The sequence below is a fragment of the Sander lucioperca genome, chromosome 4, assembly GCF_008315115.2.
Source record: "Sander lucioperca isolate FBNREF2018 chromosome 4, SLUC_FBN_1.2, whole genome shotgun sequence".
NCBI lineage: Eukaryota > Metazoa > Chordata > Actinopteri > Perciformes > Percidae > Sander > Sander lucioperca.
In genome coordinates this window covers 31,522,145-31,536,626 of record NC_050176.1, presented here as the reverse complement: position 1 = coordinate 31,536,626, position 14,482 = coordinate 31,522,145, and the positions used below count along the sequence as shown (strand labels likewise).

Genomic DNA, 14,482 nt, shown 5'->3' with positions numbered 1-14,482 from the left:
CTGTCACACACACTTTTACTTCTTGCTAAAAAACTAATATCCAAATCGTATCTTCTGAAATACTTCTGAACACAGCAGCAGAAAACAAAGTTGAAAGAGCTGAGGAGGAAAAAAAAAAAGGCTATATACCTCCAAATGTCAAAATCTATCAACAAGCAGGTGGAATGGCAGTCAGTCTCAAAGGGCTTTTTGAAATGCGTGCACACTATTCCAATAACAATTACCTCCAATAATCTTCAAAAGTGTTTTCATTCATTTGTGAAACATGAGAGAGGATCTTGCTTTGTGGCTGAGCCTGTCTGACAGAGATACATGAGGGGAAATAAAGTACAATGCTTGGCTGCGTTCTCTGTTGGAGATGTAGGAAATTTGGCAGTAGGACTCTGTTTGTGTAACTCTCTCATTGTTTGGATGGTCTTCAGTCCAATTTTATTCTGAGCTCTAGAAATCCATCACAATATGACACACAATAAGATATGGAATATGGAATATAGTGTCGATTTTACACAACTCTTCAAACTGTAAAAGCACTCTTTAAATAGTCCTACAAATTAGCATTCTGCCAATGAACATGAATGGTGCAATTACTTTTTCCACAAACAATTTAGAAATATGTTTTTATATACTTGTTCCAGTGTTCCTACATTACTTGGTTTTATGATGTTGGTTGTAAAAAATTAAAATGAAAACAATAAAGCATCCATCATGTTTATAACTCAGATGCACCTATAGGCAGATCGAAATCTCGGACAAATGCATTCTTTGGGGTCTGGCACGTCTCCACACCTCTGTCTTTACATACTTCATCAGACTCGTGTTTGAACATGAAGCACCGAGCAACGTGCTGTCACATCACTTTATAATCAGCCTGATATCTGCACGAGACAAGAACCACTTGGTGCGATGTCTGCACATGGAAAAAACTGCGTCTGCTGTAACAGAATGTGTGTGCTCCGAGGCGCAAAACCTCTTGGCTTATTACTGTTTTCGTCAGAATAAAAGTTAGGATGATACACAAATCAGTACACTCACAGTGCGTTTTAGCGCACGTCATTTCACAGGAGCAACATGTTTTCACTCACATCTAATTTGAGTTTTGCAGTTTGGATTATCTTAAAATAATGCTTTAGTCTGCAACCACTCCAGTAAGCTATCTTTAACCAAAGGCGCAGTTTGTTTTTTGCAGAAACAGCCTATAAATGGATTGAACTGTGATGCAGGCTCTTAATCAAAATCACTGTTATTTCAACCATGTGCCCTTACCTGCCATCAAAGTCTGCACTTGCTCCAAAGCAGCAGCAGCAGCACAACAACGTCAACTTTATCCATAAATCCATGATTTGGGGAGTTACGCGCCCACGCTGCTTGTTATTCTCCGTAATCCAAAATCACCGGGTAGGAAACCGCGGAGGAAACAATTAGACGAGTTTCTGTGACGCACGCTGAAGGTGCACAGGTAGTCAATGTCTGCTGGCGTCCGTCAGACTGTTCATGTGCGATATTCAGAAGATACGGGAGTGGAAATCAGTCCGCTTATTAGAAGTAGAGTGACCCCGATGAGTGTGCGTGTAGAGCGGGTCTCTCTCTCTCTCTCTCTCTCTCTCTCTCTCTCTCTCTCTCTCTCTCTCTCTCTCTCTCTCTCTCTCTCTCTCTCTCTCTCTCTCTCGTCAGCGGACTCTCCAACCAACAGTACCCACTGCAGTCAGACCTCGCCTCCAGTCTTTTAAATAACGAGCGGTCAAAACACTGCGGATATCCAGCCAGCCGCACGTGTGGGACTTCACATGTAACGTCATGACCTGTACAGCCAAGACGAAGAGCCTCCAGCCGCAGCTCCGTGCCGCGCATGCTTCGGAAATGCCTTCATTAATTGCAAAGCCTGCTGAGACACGCAGGTGCTTCGGCCACCCAGGTAGATGTTGCTCACATGGTAAAGACAATGCAGTGGAAATTACTGAAGGTTTCATCTGGAGAGTCCAAGATAAACTACACAAACAACAAAATGAGTGGTTTGACATTGTTTAGAGTAGGCTACTTGAATAAATAGAAAGGCTTTAGTTGGACCTGTAATTATTGTCAATAAAAGCACTTCGTGGTATGGCTTTTGATTGAAATATGTGTTGGTATATTGATTCTAGATACTAGATCTGTTTCTGCTTTGTGTCACATATTTTTGTCGATTGCGTTATTGTAAAAAGAGGAGGCTTTATTATTTCCATTCTTCAAAAAAAGGTCAAGTCTGGAACCAATTATCTCCTGCCTGACTCAAAGGCAGCACTTCATATTAAAAAGTCTGGTAAAATGCACTTCCTGTTTGGGGGCAAAATTATAAAGTATAACATAAAATAATCCTAAAACGCCATCATTTCCAGTAGCCTAACAGAGCAGGAGATGGATGAGATGGTTTGATATGATTACTGCTGGTTGTTCAGTCACCGCCGTCTTTTGATACATGGCATTGCTGCCTTGTTACGCCCCGTCACCGATTTGATAATAAATCTACTGATCGGAGAAATGTGTATAATTAAACTATTAATCACATTGTTTCCATGACTGGACTGTGAGAATGTGATTCCACGATCATTTATTACATTTAAAAACAAATTATGGGTTATGCAGATTCTCTAAATGATACCACATTACCAATAATATGTTGTGGAGAACTAAGACTGATCATATGAAACTTCATATGTCAGATCACCCAAACACAACTTTGTCTCACTATATTCCAAGTGGTGGCCTATTTAACTCAAATCAAGTTCAATTTAAACAGATTCTCTTATGTTTTATTTTATGATTGTTTTTATACAAATTTCAGATTAATTTAGCATTTTCAGCTCATGCTGTGTACTGTGTACCCTTTATTAGAAATTAATTTGAACTAAGTCATTGGAATGAGCTCCTGAACACTGAATCTACAGTAATTTACCTATATTTAGTGCCAGTTCCAGGAAACGTCCAAGGAAATTATAAATAGGTTAAGAACCATTGTGCTGCTTGAAGTATTAAAAAATAAATAAATAAACATGTCTTTTCTAGAAATGTCTAAATTACTCTGGATAATCCACAAAACATGCTGTCAACTACCAGGGGTAAATGAAAAAACAGACTCCTATAGCAGACTAAAGTAGAAAATAAACACAAAAATAGAATACAAGCAGGGGAATCCTAAACTGGGGATATATAAGGTGACAACAGATGTGAGAAGCATCAGGGAATAGATTACATTAGGGTGTGCAAACTAACAGCAGCTGGGACCTGCTGTAGCAACCAAAGATGAAATGTGTGCATAATCATTTGTTGTTATTCCCAACTTCCATAATTATGCTCAACGTTGTTCATTAGAAAAATTATACAAGTGAAATGAAAATGTCATGGTAATGCATGTTAAACAGTAGATATAAAAGCATGATATTTAATTAAAAGGGCAGCCGAGGCCCCTTGTATCCATTCCATCAGGGCTTGTATTTTATATGAATGCCTGTTTTAGTAACTGAACAAACAAGGTTACTGTTTGTCAAAAGGGACAATTCATACCAACAGGGAGGGACACCAAATATGGAGCAACGAACTGTTGCCGACAAACGGCCATAAAACTGCCAGTGTAATAAAGTTGAAAACCTAGAATAGATGAATTTTAATTACAAGTAATAACTGAAGTTAATTAAACAATGAAAGCACCATTATTTCCTAGAGGTTTTCTGCTGCAACAAATTGTTCAGGTCAGAGCTGCTTTTTAAACTTGCACAAATTTTGAAAAGATGTCCTCTGAGTTTTACATCAAAGTGTTAAGCCCTGATTATATCAAACCCTTACTATCAGCATATACATAAATACTACTCATTGATTAAATCTACTATGTATATACGTTTTATTTCCGTGTCCATCTCACATCTTGTCAAATTTTCTATTGATGTCCATCAGTTAAATACATATTAAACTAGAGACTATCTTGTGATAGGATCTTATATTTTTTTCCCCCTTTCCCTTGCTGCTGCAACAGTGTGAATTTCCCCATTGTGGGATTAATAAAGGATTTTGAATCTTGAATCTACACACCTGTATAGTTTTGTGAGTGCATTTTGCATGATTGCAACATTATCACAGTGACAAAATCTGGCAGCAAATAAATAACAAATAAACACCTGGCAAAGTAGTCAAAACCGCCTCCGTGGCAGTTCCCGCTACAGTAGGTGTCTCCAGGACAACAGTTTGCCATGATGACACACACACAAACAATGCGTCGTCGCGGCTGGTAAAAATGCATCCAGCTCAGTGTATCACTGACTCTTATCTGTACTCATAGAAAGGCTTTACAAGGCTGACCATTAAAGGACCACTGTGTATTTACATAGAAATAAGCTTAGATATCTCATTTATTTTCTCTAAACAAAATATTTTTAGTCACCTTCCATCCCAGGGTGTTTGGGTTAAATCGACCTACTTCACACCTCAATATTCTCCTATCTCTCATGCAAGCTTTAAGTAGTGCCACCTACTCTCGCTCTCTTTTTCTATGCCTATGAATTTCTGTAACGTGCACTTGTGCAGAGCCACAAACATGAACAGGGAGTCAGACTTCTCCTTTTGAAATAATTCCGGTCCTTGGAAGGAGCAGTGTCTGGCCATTCACCTCGGGATAGATTGACTCTGCTGACTGAATTCAGATGAGCCCGGCGCTGGAAAAGCCTGCACCTTTCTCGTCTATCCCTTTAGTGTGAGCAAGAAAACTGGCTCTCCGGCTACCTCCCCTGATTTCTCAAGGAGCCGTGATACACTGTCAAAGGTGACACAGGACACAGGATTTTTCAGAGAAACTGATGACCACTTTAACCTGGAAGAATGAAAGCTTAAAGGGGCTAGAGTGTGCCTAAAGTATTCAGGTTTGGAAATACGGAGTATATTGTGTGATTTTCAGCTACAAGGCAATTGAATGTGCATCTAATCAAGCACACTGACCTTTTTGCGAGCATCATAAAATATGCATTGCGGCTGAACATATTACTGCATGCATACCATATTCACATTCATTCTTTATGAGGAATGATCACTTTCTCTGTAGAACAATGGCAAATGCTATATTTTATTTCTCTCTTTCTATATCCCCCTCTCTCTCTGTCATCACACACACACACACACACACACACACACACACACACACACACACACACACACACACACACGGTAGATAATGATAATTATCTGATCTTCAAGTGCAGATGACTTTTAGCACTTAGTTTTCTGAATTCTTAATACCAACAATAGAGGGAACAGAGAAAGGTGACTGCTGAGTTCTATCACAGAAGGCCTCATACAGACTATACAGACTATTTGCAAAAACAGCATGTGGAAGTATGGTGTGCTTAATTCGCGATGTGGGTGTGTAATTCCTGCTGCTTCTGTTTACACTGACAGCTTGATCACACAATTTAGGCAAAGACACAAACGCAACAAAGCAGTTGGTGAAAGGCTGGAGCTTTTACTACAACTAAGCGTCCAATTACTGAGCGCATTAAACAAGGGATCGCATCAAAAATCACAACACACCTTTAATGTCAGTCTGAAAGAGATTTTAGACTTTTGGTAGTCCAGAAATAATGAGAAAACTTCTCTTTTCTTTTCCAAGGCTGTTTCTTACAAAAGGGCTTTTAAAAAAGAATTAAAAAGAAAATGTTTAGGGTCGGCAGAAAATAGTTGTATTCTCAGCACCATGATGACACAGCCAGGAGCCACAGAGGCTGGGTACTTTATCAAATCCTGACCGCAATGAAGATGATCTGCTGTGCACCGGTGCTTGCAGTCCTAATTATGCACCAGTGCTTCTAGTTGGCTAGCACCGACTTCCAGTCCACTCTTGTGCGGCGGCCTTCCCACCAACATGTTGTTCTTCGGCGAACAGCTTTCAGGCTCCATGGTCATCACCCGCACTGAGTACCCATGAGTCTCTGCTGCCCACAAGCGATCCAGGTCTACAAGGCCCATACACTGTTTACCTGCAGTGGTACAAAAAGAAAAATGATTTTATCCTCCAAAAACTAAATTATCCAGTTTTAAGCATTTACTAAAGAAACAGACATTTCTTTACAATTCTTGGTTGATAGCTACAGGTATGAACAAAATAATGCCTAAAAATAAAAACGCCTTTTATTTTACAATGTGAGACTTTTCAGAATGATAGCACTACATAGCACAGTCTCTAAAGTTACCATTGTTTACATAAACATTATAAGTAAAGCCTAACTGATATTGGGTATTTAAAGCTATAGTGCGTAGTTTCTGTCGTCCCCATGAGGAACTCTAAGTAATGACAACAACACTGTCGGCGCGTCCACATGATACAAGCCTTCGGTGATCACGCACTCGCCACCACCCCTCCTCCACGCAGTTGCTAGTAGTCAAGGAGGACAGGGAGGAGTAAAAAAACATGATGGACTCTTCAGAAGAGGTAAATATCTTCACTCGAGCTTCTGCGCAGGAAAGTCACCGGACGACACAATCTTCTGAACATAGCCATACTGAGAAATACAGACGGAGTTGTGTGGAGCTGATAGTCTTAATTAGCTTTGTAGCAACTCATTTGGCAATGGCTTGAATGTAACGGACGTTTATTAATATCAAAAAGTTACGCACTAAAGCTTTAAGCCAATGCAATACTGATATTTAAGAGTAATAAAAAAAAAAACAGATTTCAATATCCAGATAATATATATTCAGACATATATTTCTTTTTAACATTATTACATGAAAGTGAAGAGAGGTACATGTTTGGCAAGAATTCATATAATTAGGTTTTTACTGTATTTTGCAGTAAAAACTGCAGAGTGTTTATAGTTAAACAGTATAGGTAAGAGTAACAGAGCATTAAACTATGGTAAAATTGAAATATTGTATAGAATAGACTAAAATAATAAAACAAAAATCAAACAAATCATATAAAATAATGTCAAAAAAATGTCACATACATAAAAAAAATGCAACCTATGAAACCCTAATGTACTGTTGGCATATCTACCAACATTTAGTCAGGTGACAAATTAAAAGGTAATCCTTGAATAAGTGACTGGCTGCCATACACATGAACTGCATGAAACAACCCACGCTCTGTGACATGTAATAAAAAGGCAGAGCAGGCCGACTTGACTTCGATTTTGGATCAAAATGTCAGAGGAAAAGATTAAAGTGGCTTTGTCTTTTGAGTAGACATTTCTATCCTGATGTGTCGTCTCTCACTCAGGATGACAATATCCCCGTCCACAGGGCAAGAGTGGGTCACTCAATGTTTTAGTATTAATGAAAATGAAGTGAATCATAAGATGTGTCCTTCACAGTCCCCAGATCTTAACGTCTAATTAAACAGCATTCATGATAGTGCAACTGTATTGGTTGACATATTGTAGGCACTCTTTTGTCCATTCCCTGTATGTCCCTAGCATTTGTGTGTATCAATACCCTACAGAAGCCACTGACTCATCAACAACTTCACACTAATTATTACACTTTTCTCTTAGGATTTCCTTTAAATTGACTTCAAATGTTCTACAGTTAGGTAGCAGGTGGCAGACAGTTAATGTGAGCTTTGTTCTGCCATGCTGTCTAGAAGATCCCAGTCACAGTGGTAGGCTCTGGAGAGATGGGATCAAACATGGTTAGAAAATGTTAGTGGGAGAGGTTGAGCCCTGTTAACTGATAGAGAGCAGAAACTCTGTGACAGGTGGTGTCAGGTACATATGAAAGGGCTTCAGACTGACGAGGCATTGGGGAGCCTCCTCAGATTCAGAGGAAAGCTTTGATAAGCTATCAGGGGGAAGAGAGTTCTCAACATTAATGAAACACTGTACAGTGCAATTTCGGCACAGGCCTGAAGGTTTCAGCCTGACAAAACCGCTCCCTCTGAATACGACAGCGCCGATCTGTCAGCTGTTCACTGCAGCTGTTTTGTCACTCTGAAGAAAAAAATTTCACACTCAAAAAGTCTAGACTGTTTGAAAAGGTAGAGTTGTGGAGTTAGGTCACACTGTACAAAAATCTCAAAAAACAACATCGGCATGTACTAAGATAAGGGGACATGGGGAAGAAAAAAAAATTGATGGGTGAAACGAAAAATACCTATTGTTGTCCGTCAAACAGAAACCCCATTGCCGGGAGTCACAGCGGGGTGGCCAGCGGCAGCGATCTCAGACCCCCCTGTATCCCTGCCTGATCAGCACACTTTTCTGTTGCTGCCGTTACACAGGTTAGACCCAATGAATGAATAATTGAATGAATTTAAATAACGCAATTAACATAAAAAATGTACATTAAAAAAACATGGTTTCAATACAGTAGCCAAAGAACAATAAATATCAAGACAGTATCCATTTCTATTCACAGACATATACTGTAAAAGGTAAATCAAATCACATTTATTTGCCACATACACAGTACAACATGTAGTGAAATAATTGTGTGCCTAGCTCCAAAAAGCATCTAACAAATAGAAAACAATAGAATTGAGTGAATGTTTCGTTAAAAGGAGAAGATTGTAAACAGTACCTATGAGTCGCCTTTCAGGAGGGAGCTGGACAGCAGTTTGGTCTGCGAAGCGACAGAGGACCATGTGTTCCTGAAACAAAGACAGACAACGAGTACAAGAACCGTTTATTGCAAAGTTAATTAATACTACGCGCTAAAGCTCTGAAATCGGTCTCAAAACTACACGTTAGCGCTGCCACTGTGGTAACACCTAAATCACAAATCAGATCAAACAGTGATTTAAAGAATTCCACAAACATTGTTAATTTTATAATGAGCCATTCAGTGACACTAACACTGTTACACATGCATTAGTCTCGCATTGCCAGACCTTCCACAGCGCGGAGGGTCTGGCTAGTCCACACAGCATTCCGGGATGGAAGAGAAACGTGCTCTGGTTTATTGCCATTTCTTTAAACCAATCACAATTGTCATGGACGGCGCTAAGCACCGGACAGAGCCACGGCGCCGCTACAAAATAGCCTCGGGAAGGAACTTCTGGTTTATTGGCATTTCTTTAAACCAATCACAATTGTCATGGGTGGCTTGTTTTGGTGGAACGTGTATGTTCAAAAGTTGTTTAAGTCGTGCAACAGAAAACTCAGATTGTACAGATAGTCTAGCTAGCTGTCTGAATTTACCCTGCAGAGATCTGAGGAGCAGTTAACCATAGTCCTCAGAAATCCACTGGAGTTTAAAATTCCAACACAAAGAAAGCGGAAGGTTGTGGACATCTGGCCAAAAAGAGTGAAATCCGGCGCATTTCCGTCAGCAACGGAGCAATCCCGGAAGTGGAACGTTGTGGATATAGACAACGCATGCATATACACACAAGCATGTATGAATTTGTTCTATCTATTTAACCATCTTTCTACATCTTTCATCATCCAAAAATCATATGTAGGAACTTAAACCAAACTGTATTTGATGTCTTTTTTAACCACACAATCGGCATGGCTCTAGGGATGGCAATGTTAGTAAGTCCACCACTGTGCTCCAGACTGAAATATCTCAACAATATTGGATGCATTGCCATAATATTTTGTACTGAGATTTATATTCTATAAAGGATGAGTCCTACTGACTTTGGTGATTCCTTAACTTTTCCTCCAGCGCCACCAGCAGTTTGACATTTTTCGTTTTAAAGAAAATATATCTTGACAAAAACATAAAAATATATCTTGATGGATTACCAATAAATGTGTTTCTAATTGGTGAGCAAATGTATTACTTTTGGTGAACCCCCGGCTTTTAATCCTGCTCTATTCTCAGGTTTCAATTTCCCCGATACTTAGGTGTACGATCTGCAACTAATGACCTCAGCTGTAGTTTGTGTTTAGTGCTTATTAGCACATTTTAGCATGCTAAAAGGCTAAACTAAGAAGATAACCTGGCAAATAAGACTTACAATAAAATCAGCATGTTAGCATGGTCACTGTGAGCATGATAGCATGCTGATATTAGCATACAGCTTCACAGAGACACTAGCATGGCTGTAGACTCTCAGCCTTGCTTCGGTGTCTCTTTACAGTGCCACTGGACTGAGTAACAGTGATCGATCAGATTGATTTCTCTCCATTGTGTGCATCACTTGTAGACCAGTTTACAGTACGTTAGACTAGTTGACCAGACGTAAGACGTAATTCATCAAAAAAGAAAACAAAAAAACATGGAAGGACTTAATTTGCCTGGTAAGCTCTTTCAAAGATTCTTTGAATAAAATCATATGTGTAAAGTCTCCCAAAAGGCCAGATGAACCATGTTTATTTATTTGTAACCAAAGGACAAGTTTTCCTGTCCTGTTTTTACCTCGCTATGGTTCATAGAACAAGTGAGTCGTTGAGAGCCGTTAGTCAGCTCTAACTTGCTTTTTACTTTAATTGATACGATTCTTCACTCCAAGAGGTCGACACTGAATGCAAGGCCACGGAGCAGTTAAGGTTAGTGCTGAACACCAATATCTCACACCATTAGCCCTTTATTCCAGATATATGCTGCTTTTACTTCTGTAGGTGTCGGCTGGGGGTTTGGAAGGCAGGGACACAGGAAACCGTGAGGTTCTCTACACTTAGCCCAAATGAATAGCAAATATCAAACATGGTTGTTGAAAGCAAAAGGGGAGGAAGGAGAACTTTAGAGCCATGGTTTGAAGTGGCAGATAATGTGTCTGCTGGTTTACAGAGAATACAAATTTCTCCTGCTGTGTGGACAGGTGTTAAGCTTTTCATTTCCAGACAGAAAATACGGCAATTGTTATTTATTATGCTCGCTGAGCTTTTCGACAAACAGTAGAAAAATCCTATCTATCACAGAACAATACACTTTCCCAGTGTCTTGTAAATAATATTTAATCTTCTGTGCCTCTCAAGCCACGTCTGTATAAATACGTTTCTTCTAGTGCATAACAGAAAAGAAGTTGGAGGTGGTCCGATGTTGTGACATGTCAACTCTTGAGGACCTGCAGCAACTTTTACACAGATTCTCCCCAGGGGCACTGACAGGTCCCATACATCATCATGTGATGGGCCCTCCCAGAACACAGTGCTGGGTCTGTGCTGAGCGATAACGGCCTGAGAGACTGGAGGGTGTGAGCCTCCCTCCCTCTCACTGCCTGGGGTATAGCCATTCCCAAGACAGTGATGACAGCACATGAATGTGATTCATTTTATTTCACTGTCCTATAAAATAAATGGAAAAAACAGGAAAGCAATACAGGCACAAGCTCTTACTCATGTCAAGCGAAATAAAGCCATGTCAATCAGTTTTTATTTTTAACTATTAGAATTGTGGTACATCCAAATTACAAAAGGAGCCGGTTGTACCTGCTTTTCCTTAAGTCAAACTTAGCCTAGTTAGAACATGAGTGGAGATAACTATGTGGAGATTTACGCATCACTAAATGAATATATTACAGTGATTAGTTATTATGAAATGTTTAAACATACTAACAGCCAGTGTGACTGTTACGTAGCTAACTGAACCAACTCATAAAGCTAATGGTAGCTTGCTAATATAATAGGACCTGTGTAGTGGGAAGCGTAAAAGACAATATGGAATATGGTCAATATGGAATATAGTCAATCTGAACCGACACATGACAAAGTGCTGTTTAACCATGATGTAAACTGGAAAGTGGATTTTCGATTACATTTCACACAAAAAAAACTTTTTGTTAAGTAAGCTAGCTAGCATAATCACCCTCACTCTGAAATCCTTGTAGGCATAAAGAAATAAAAAAAAGTCATACCTCCATTTACAAAGGCCTAGGAGTCCAACTGAATATTTTGCTTGCACTCTTTAAAAAAAAAAATAAATAAATAAAAATGTAGTGGTGACCACGGTTCGATCCAAGGAGCCTGATTCAACTGGCCAATCTCCCTGTCGAATCACATTGTGTCTTGTTGACTATCCCTTCGCAGAAAAACAGCTTGTTGCATTTAGCTTGTTGCGTCTCTCTCTCTCTCTCTCTCTCTGAAACTATATGCATACAGCATATTTCCTTGGATTAGGATGGCACCAAGATCATGGTTGCAGCTGTCGCCGTGGTCCTGCTGCACTCCCTGCTACACCCTGCTACGCTCTGCGGTGCCCTGCAGTGTCCTGCTGCGTCCTGCTATGCTCTGCTGTGCCACGCTACATCCTGTAACGCCCTGCAGTGCCCTGCTATGACATGAACTACTACGACTACCATTTGTAGTCACTGTTCCATTATCTTTATTCAGTGTGCCGATGTGCTGCAATAGCAGCAATCTGCGCAATGACTATTATTGCTCATACTTATTATTATAAGTGGGAATGCTGATTCAGCAGCATTTCACTATATTCACTTCTTATTATTCCGTACGTTTTTTCGGCTCTCTGTAACTTCTGCATACGTTCAGCTATTAAAACCATTCAACTTTTAAAATGTTCAGCTCTTTCAGAAGATGATGGGACTTCTTCAACTTTTTTTTCTACTATTTATACTTTTTTAAATATTAAGCTTTTAAACATTTTATTTTAACATTAAAGTCAATGAGAGCATGCTTCAAATTCTTCAAATCCTCTTCACTTCAGCACTTTCACAGACAGCATCAGCAGGTGTGGTGAGGATGAACAGAACAAACTTAAGAGGTATAATTATCATTAAATGGACATGTTTGACCCATGGAAGATACTGTCTCCCCCTCCCTCACTGTGGAAATCACCATAGCAACAACTTCCTACACACACACCTCCTAGGCTCCTATCATAAAGACTCTTTACTGTAGGCCGTGTTGTCCTCTCTTTACAGGACATGTCAAACAGCAGAGTAAAGGTAGCTCAGATCAGCTGTTACTAATGATATTAACTATAGGGGGGGCATCTAGCGGCATCTAGCTCAGCCAGTGAGAGCATTCGCCCCATGTTGGCTGAGTCCTTTGCAGTGGCGTGGGTTCGAATCCGACCTGCTACCCTTTGCTGTGTGTCATTCCCCATCTCTCTCCCCCTTTCATGTCTATCCACTGTCACTTCATAATAAAAGGGAAAAGCCCCAAAAAATCATTTTATCATCGTAAACAAAACTATGAAAAGCCGCTTTTCATCTTCTCTACACTTTTTCCAACCATCACAACTCTAGTGTTGGTTGAAATAAACACAGGTTTACCGATTTACATGTGAAAATATGTTGTCTCTATACATGCTAAAACTACAGTTTTTTTTTTAAATGGAGTCTGGGGGTTTAGCGCTTGCTACTTCATAGACAGAAAAGACTAGACTACAAAAGGTCTCATCTGAAGGGTTAAGACACTTAACAGTTAAAACAACACTGTATGTATTTAAAATGCAAGCAAAACTTGGGTATATATATATATTGTATTTCCAAGGCTCGCGTCACTAAACCTACCAGACTCCATGTAAATAATCAGTACTTTAACCTTTCTGTAAGTGGTACTACACTGTACTCTGGTCTTGACCTGTATGCATTTGTGGTGTCTTATAAGTCCATCCATCCATTCCCTATTGCTATTGTTAAACAATTGTATTCTCTCTCTCTCTCTCAGTGACAGTGTGACCTATGTACGTCAATACAGCTACTGCTATTAATACTTAGCTAGTGTTATTCGGATGTGCACCAAGTAGTAGGCACACTATCAAAATTTCTTCCGGAATTTTCTAGCTGTGACTATTATTGCCACTGTTCATCACATCCCCAACTGGCACCGTCAGACACCGCCTACCAAGAGCCTGGGTCTGCCGAGGTTTCTTCCTAAAAGGGAGTTTTTCCTCGGCACTGTCGCACTAAATTCTTGCTCTTGGGGGACTTACTAGAATTGTTGGGGCTTTGTAAATAATAGAGTGTGGTCCAGACTCTAGACCTACTCTATCTGCAAAGTGTCTCGAGATAACTCTTGTTATGATTTGATACTATAAATAAAATTGAATTGAATATAAGTTTTAAACTTCCTCTGATTCCATTATACCGCTGTTGATGTAGTAGCATCTTAATTAAGAAGCAATTAGCGGGGCGGCCTCTAGCTCACCCAGTAAGAGCGTGCGCCCCATGTAGGCTGAGTCCTTTGCAGCGGCTCAGGTTCAAATCCGACCTGCGGCCCTTTGCTGCGTGTCATCCCCTATCTTTCTCTCCCCCTTTCCTGTCTATCCTCTGTCACTATCGAATAAAGGGAAAAGCCCCAAAAAATTATCTTTAAAAAAGAAAAGAAAGAAAGAAGCAATTAGCAAAAAGAAAAAACTCTCATTGTGTTGTAACCGAATACGTAAGAACATGATGTTTTTAAAGTAAGTCATGACTCATGACCCACAAAGGTGTCTTTCGATGTGCATACAGGTGAACTGAATCTGAAACACAATCCTTGTAAAAACAGAGTTGCCATAATTAAATATTCTGTACTTGATATTTTGAGTGCAAATTAATAATAAATGCAATAGAAGGAAGCATACCTTATAAGTCAGAGTCTCTTGAAACTTTTTGCTGTGAAAACAGAAAAAA

General features: G+C 39.7%; 2 protein-coding genes across 5 annotated transcripts in view; both read right to left on the bottom strand.

The window, feature by feature from the left end:
• The window catches only part of npnta (nephronectin a), a 60,436-nt gene extending 58,830 nt beyond the window's left edge, over positions 1-1,606 (bottom strand). For all 4 annotated transcript variants that reach the window (XM_036000064.1, XM_036000066.1, XM_036000065.1 and 1 more), the window contains exon 1: positions 1,264-1,606. In XM_036000064.1, coding sequence (XP_035855957.1) covers positions 1,264-1,337 — 74 coding nt within the window. In that variant the 5' untranslated portion in view covers positions 1,338-1,606. The remainder of the gene's footprint in view (positions 1-1,263) is intronic.
• Positions 1,607-5,208: 3,602 nt separating this feature from the next.
• The window catches only part of gstcd (glutathione S-transferase, C-terminal domain containing), a 64,359-nt gene continuing 55,085 nt past the window's right edge, over positions 5,209-14,482 (bottom strand). Inside the window, exons 10-12 of the mRNA XM_031276919.1 lie at positions 14,434-14,464; positions 8,533-8,602; positions 5,209-5,993 (exon numbers count right to left, since the gene is read on the bottom strand). Coding sequence (XP_031132779.1) covers positions 5,803-5,993; positions 8,533-8,602; positions 14,434-14,464 — 292 coding nt within the window. The 3' untranslated portion in view covers positions 5,209-5,802. The remainder of the gene's footprint in view (positions 5,994-8,532; positions 8,603-14,433; positions 14,465-14,482) is intronic.